At 42.3% G+C, this 6,000-nt stretch overlaps 1 protein-coding gene across 2 annotated transcripts in view; it reads left to right on the top strand.

Annotated features, from left to right (window-relative positions):
- The first annotated feature begins 469 nt into the window (after window positions 1-469).
- The window catches only part of GABRA4 (gamma-aminobutyric acid type A receptor subunit alpha4), a 66,994-nt gene continuing 61,463 nt past the window's right edge, over window positions 470-6,000 (top strand). Inside the window, exons 1-2 of one of the 2 annotated variants that reach the window (XM_054582262.1) lie at window positions 470-498; window positions 954-1,072. In XM_054582262.1, coding sequence (XP_054438237.1) covers window positions 470-498; window positions 954-1,072 — 148 coding nt within the window. Of the gene's footprint in view, window positions 567-953; window positions 1,073-6,000 lie in introns of both variants that reach the window. The other variant, XM_054582261.1, reaches the window with a different exon arrangement.

Raw genomic sequence — 6,000 nt, 5'->3', positions numbered from 1 at the left:
TCCAAATCCCAGCAGGAGGGAGGGGGACTTGGAGGGAGAAGTGGAAGCTAAGCACTGCTGTGGGCTGGGACGCGCTTGGGGTGGGGGCGCCGCGGCCTCCAGGAGATTCGGGAGACCCTGATCTTGCGACCCAGAGTTAAAGGTCGGGAAGAACTTGCTCAGCTTTTCGGCGAAAGCACACCACTATCAACCCCGGGAGCTCCAGGGTGCAGGCACGAAAGGGTGTTGAACGGTATACAAAGCTCTCTATCCACATTGGGAGCTCAGCAAGGAAAGGAGGGGGCGAGGACAGGCAGGTTCCGCCTCCCCCTGGCCCGCGTGCACACACGCGCCCACCGCAGCTCTGGCTGGCTGAGCGCGGGCTAGTGTGAGCGCGTGTGCGCACGCAGTGGAGAGCCTCTGCCCTCGCCTGACACCCTGCTCAGGGCATCTGGAGAGCCTGGAAAACTGATCAGGCTTAAAGTATGGCATGTTGCAAAGATGGTTTCTGCCAAGAAGGTACCCGCGATCGCGACGTCCTTCGGGGTCAGTTTCGCCCTCCTGCACGTCCTGTGCCTGGAGGCTTGGTGAGTTCTCTGGGGTACTGGGGGGCCAGGGGAAGATGGAGAAGTGGCGGGCTCCTGGACCCTCCGGCAGCCCGTCCCTCCCGGGGCAAACCAGACCCTTCTGTCTTCGCTGTAAGGTCAGGGGCCAGAGCCAGGCTTTTCTGTGACCGCGTAAACGCAGAGAACAGAAGAGCCACCGGGTGCAAGAAGAGCGCGGGTGTTGGGGTTTGAGTGTGCGGAGTCCGTTTTTCCTGATTCTTTCTCTCCCTCATCCCTCAGCTCTGCATCCTTTAGCTTGGGGCAAGCGACTCTTTGCCTAGAAGATAATGTTTCCACCTGTTCTCTGATTCTTAAAATAATCCCCTCCGCCTGATTTTTTTTTTTTTTTTTTTGCATTTGCATTTGCAGTTTAAACGAATCCCCAGGACAGAACCAAAATGAGGATAAATTATGCCCGGAAAATTTTACCCGCATCCTGGACAGTTTACTCGATGGTTATGACAACAGGCTGCGTCCTGGATTTGGGGGTATGAACGATTTCAAACGCTGAAGTGTGTCCTGTCTGTCCCTCTCTCGGTCTGCCTGTCTGTCTGTCTGTGGGAATATCATTAGGTATGCCTCGCGTGTAAAATGAAAAAAACAATCTATTTCTTTTTCCTCCTTTCCATCCCACACTCCCTCCACCCTCCCTCCCTCCTCTCTTTCGATTAGACCTCTGACAGAAGACCGCCCCCAACCACACTTTCCCAGGTCCCTGCCCCCTCAGAAGCTTTGCTTCTCCCCCACATTAATTACCTCCCGGTACTTGACTGCTGGGTGGGGGAGGTTGGAGGGGAAGAGTCAAAAATGGAAACTCGGGGCTCAGCTGCCCTGCTGCCTCGTGCCCCGAGAATGGGGTTCCCCTGAACCTGGCCATTTAACTCAAAGCAGGTTGCATTTGAAGCAGCTGAGCGATGTTCCTTGTTCTATCACGTGGTGTCAGTCCCCCAGCCAAAACCTCGGCCTTGTTTTACCTAGGACACGAATCTGGGGCACGAAGCTGCCTGCTCTGCTAGAGAACCCAGTCCTTCCCTCTTCTCTTCTGCAGTGGGATGAGTTTTTAATTTATTTGGGGAGGGGACATTTGCTGCCTTCCTAAGACTTTGCAGTCAGAAGTGTTTATTTCTTCAACAAATACAGGGTCCGGCACAAGTAACGCCCCCTTTTTATTACGAAGTCTTTTATTAAAAAATCATAAGCATGTAATTCTGTAACATAACAGTATCACGCTCAGGCTCACCACATGACATTTTAGGTGAAATGTTCAAATTAATACTATAAATTATTACACCCATATTATTACCCTATTAACCACACTCAAGCAGGGTCTACTTTTGCTGGGCCCTGTATTTATATGTCTATTAGAAGTGCATCCATAGCAGTACTGTTGCTCTTTTTTATATTCATATTCCCTTTGCTTACATAATGAGAATCTTTGTGACAGGCATTGTTCTAGGCACTAAGTTCACAGAAATCTCAAGTAGCAGTTCTTCACCTTAGAGAAGGCAAGTGACTTCATGGGAAGTGTGGGCCCTGACAAGTCCCTGTTTCTTCCATCACACTGGGCCTGATACTTCTCAGGAAATGAGTTTGAAGGTATAGGCTTTGTCTCAAAAGAGCTTATATTCTAGTAGTAGGAGTGCTAACAATAATGACAACAACTAATCTTATATGTATTTATTTAAATTTCCACATATATCAGAATTTTATAGGCATCGCTGTTCAATCGTGACAACAACCTTGAGAGAAAGCTATTATTACTATCCCCAATTTACAGGTGAAGAGACTGAGGCTTGGGGAATTAAGTAGGTGGTCCAAGTTCACAGCAAACGGCATGGGCATGATGTGAATGCAGTTCAGGCTGTGTATTTAAAAGACAAACCCATGCAGATTGAGAGGCTATCAGATACTATGTGATGACTATCACATAATACGTATGACAAGCATGGAGAAATTTAAGCTTCTTATTGAGGATGTGTAGGAGACAAGATGATAGGAAAATGGAGAAAGTAAAAGGGAGCAGAACATTTCCGCGAAATAAGACAGAATTAGACACGATTTAGAAGGAGTGTGGTCCTGGGTTACATAGATCTGTTGGAGAAAAAGATAGAACTGAATAAAGTAGAACTGGATGATTCTTTGGAGTCTAAGTTTTGTTCTCTAAACAAAGACATTGAAGATTGGAAAGGGAAAGGGATTTATACAGGGACACAGCATATGAATAACGATTAGCTGAAATCAGGCCAGGTCTTCTGATCCAAAACACTCTTTTCTGGATTTTATTGAGACGGTTATGGGGAGCCATCGAGAGCATTGATGCAGTCTTTGTGGATTGTCAGTGATAAAGGATGAAAGGTTCTCCTGGTTGTTTTCACACTGCCTCTCCAGGAGTAGGACGCTCAGCACTGCCATTGCCTCTATGCAGATTTGGAAAGCGGCTTTCTGACTAAAGCGAATTTGTCAATGCACAATCTTTCATAAGTGATTGGGAAATTATCACTTTAGATCAAAAATAATTTTGTGGGGGAATGTTTCACGTGATGGGATACCATTTGTATCATGTCAATAAAGGCGGATTTATCTGCTCATAAAGATTTTTAAACTTATTTCAAGTAAAGAAAAAATAACAGAAGGATCAAATCCCATGTTGTTTAAATATTCATTACTTGATGTACATGAACCTAAGTAAAAGTGAAAATTTATCATTGAAATGATATGGCTTTATTATTAAATGTTGAGAACTAAAATAGTTTCTGCCCAATTGGTTATGATACACGTTATATTTCAAAAGGAAGAAGGGATCCACTGTGGATGGGTCCTTTTTACCAACTATCCTCTCCCATAATATTATACAGACAGTAAAATGAGTGAAGTCAGTCTGTGTCATCCATTACTGGATTTTGGTTAGGTGCAGTGCTGCTGAAATGTCTCAGAGGCATTATTAGTCATCTCACACGTCACTGCCAAGTGATCTGCTTTACCCACCTGGAGATACTTTTATATCTGTCGGGAAGCAGTTGAATTCACCTTTCTCCTAGAATTAGCAGTTGATTAATCAGTAAAACTTTACTATAGCGCATAGTTTTGGCTCTGCTCATTAATATTTGTGGTGTGATTCATTTATAGAAGTGGGTCATTCTCTGTAAATGTATAGTATTCCAAATGTGACGAAGGAATAGTATTCTCACCTGCAGACAATGTGTGAGCTGTTTACAGGATGTGTAAATGAAATATAATTCACTGAAAATAATAAGATAATTTATTCTTAGCAGAGATTCTTGGATGCCACAAGTTTGATCCCTTCCTTCTTTGACATTTTGTACTTTGCAAAAAGCTTGGCATTTTAAAAATAAAATGAAAACAATTCAGGTTTTGACCAGTGTGCTATAAATATGGATTTACTTCCTGGTTCCTTTAATCCTACTTTCACTCTTTGTGGAGCATTTACTTTATATCTGTTTATACAACTTAGCTGTGTTCCATTTAAAGTAAAGCTAAAAGCAAAGATCTGAATCGAAATTGGATGGTTTGTGATTGCTCAGTAGGCCAGGCAGGGGTTGAAATAGATTTAGAAACTAAATTACATATTTTTAACTCAGCAGCACAGCTTGCATTGGGGGAACTAAAAGGAACTGAAGCAGTTCTCTCCTTTTCATCCCTCTAGGAGCTCCTCTCCCTTGTTTCCCACATTCTCCATTTGGAGAAGAAAAGGGGGAAAGGTGAGAAGAGACGGAAGGAGGCATGGTGTGAAAAGCCAGATTGGGACTTCTGAAGGGGTGAAGTTCTTTCAGCCTCTGACAAATCAGCCTGCTAGCATCCTGAAGTAGCTTCTCCCAGCTTAGAAGTGGCACACCAGTAAACCCTCCCACAAAGGAGCTAGAAAAGTATCCCCCCTGTGCTCTTAAGCCACTTTCAACATTGTTATATGCCTTCTGAAAGAAGCATAGCTAGGGCACCGGCCACCAGGAAACAGTTCAGGGAGACAGCCCTTACCCATTTTCCATTTATTGAAGGGTTACACAACATTTTGTTCATCTCAGTCTTTTGATGCACCTGATTTGGCACAGGCTTCCGCTATAGATGATTGCCTTAGGTCATCTTTCACAACCTTTCTGAAATAGGAGTGATGCATTAGGGTCAATTTTGCAAGGTAGCTCACTAACATAGCAGGATTTCACATCCGCAGAAAACATTTTGAAAACATTTTCGCATACAATGTCTAATAAGATTATTACAACAAAACAAAGAAATAAGCAGGGCAGGCATCATTTCTGTTAGAAAGGAGGCAGAGAAAAGTTCTAATGAATTGCCCAAGAACCCTTGAGCAAGTACATGATAAGACCACAACTCACACCTCAGTATTTAAAACCTTAGGCTGCTAATGTATTGCTGCATCCACTTCTAAGGCTTTCTTCCATCCTTCCGTTTGCAAAGAGTCACATTTTCGTTAACATTTTTTCTTGTTACTAAGTAAGTAGGTCATTAAAATAAGCAAAACTACATTTTCCCCCAAAGGAGCAAAATGAGAACTTTTATTTTAAAGCTTTAATAATATTTTAAAATGGGGAAGCCATCGTGGAGAAGTGTGTACACTTAGGTAAATTAGGAATAATTTTTCCACACAAATGAGAATAACCTTACAATGTTTTCAAATAATTTATAACTCAACCTAAAAATTTAATTACTGTGTCATGTGTTAGCTTTATTAATTGAATGTCAACAGAGAATATGTTTAAAAATGTATAGAAAGAGGAAAAGAACTCCATACCCACCAGGCAACAGAAAAGTACAGTTTCCTTCTCTTCTGATTTGTCATATTCATTCATTCACTCATTCATTCACTCACTCATTCATTCATTCATTCATTCATTCATCAATAGATATTTAGAGTCTACTATGTGTCAAGAGCAATGTTAGGTTGTGAAGATGTGATTTTGAGTCAGACACAAGCCTTGGTGAAATTAACAGCTAAGCAGTGTAGAGGGATAAAAATTACAAACAAATAACAAAATAAAGATAGTGCTATGGGACAATTCCACAGCGTGTTAAGACTAAGAGTAAATAGGATGAAGAATCTCTTTCAGATGCCGTAGTCAAGGAAGTCTTTTAAATTGAGACCTAAAGTTTCCAGAAATGAAAAGGATAGGCAAAAGTTGTTCTCATGCAGAAAAAACAAACAAACAAACAAACAAACAAACAAAAGTGCCAAGATCCTAAGACAGCTAATAAATTAGTGTGGTTTAGATAGTAAAGGGAGTTCAGTGTGCTTTAGCCAGAAAGCAAGAGGAAGAGTCTCACAGGCCTAGCCTGGAGTGGTAAGCAGAGGCCAGATCACGTAAAACCTTTGAGGATCCTGTAAAGGAGGTTAGGTTATTTTTTATTTTTAGTGAACTTGGATGACATTGGAGTATTTTAG

This window comes from Pteronotus mesoamericanus, unplaced genomic scaffold, assembly GCF_021234165.1.
Source record: "Pteronotus mesoamericanus isolate MK-2021 breed Mesoamerican mustached bat unplaced genomic scaffold, CSHL_Meso_final contig_68, whole genome shotgun sequence".
Classification (NCBI taxonomy): Eukaryota; Metazoa; Chordata; class Mammalia; order Chiroptera; family Mormoopidae; genus Pteronotus; species Pteronotus mesoamericanus.
This window is presented reverse-complemented; position numbering and strand designations above follow the sequence as displayed.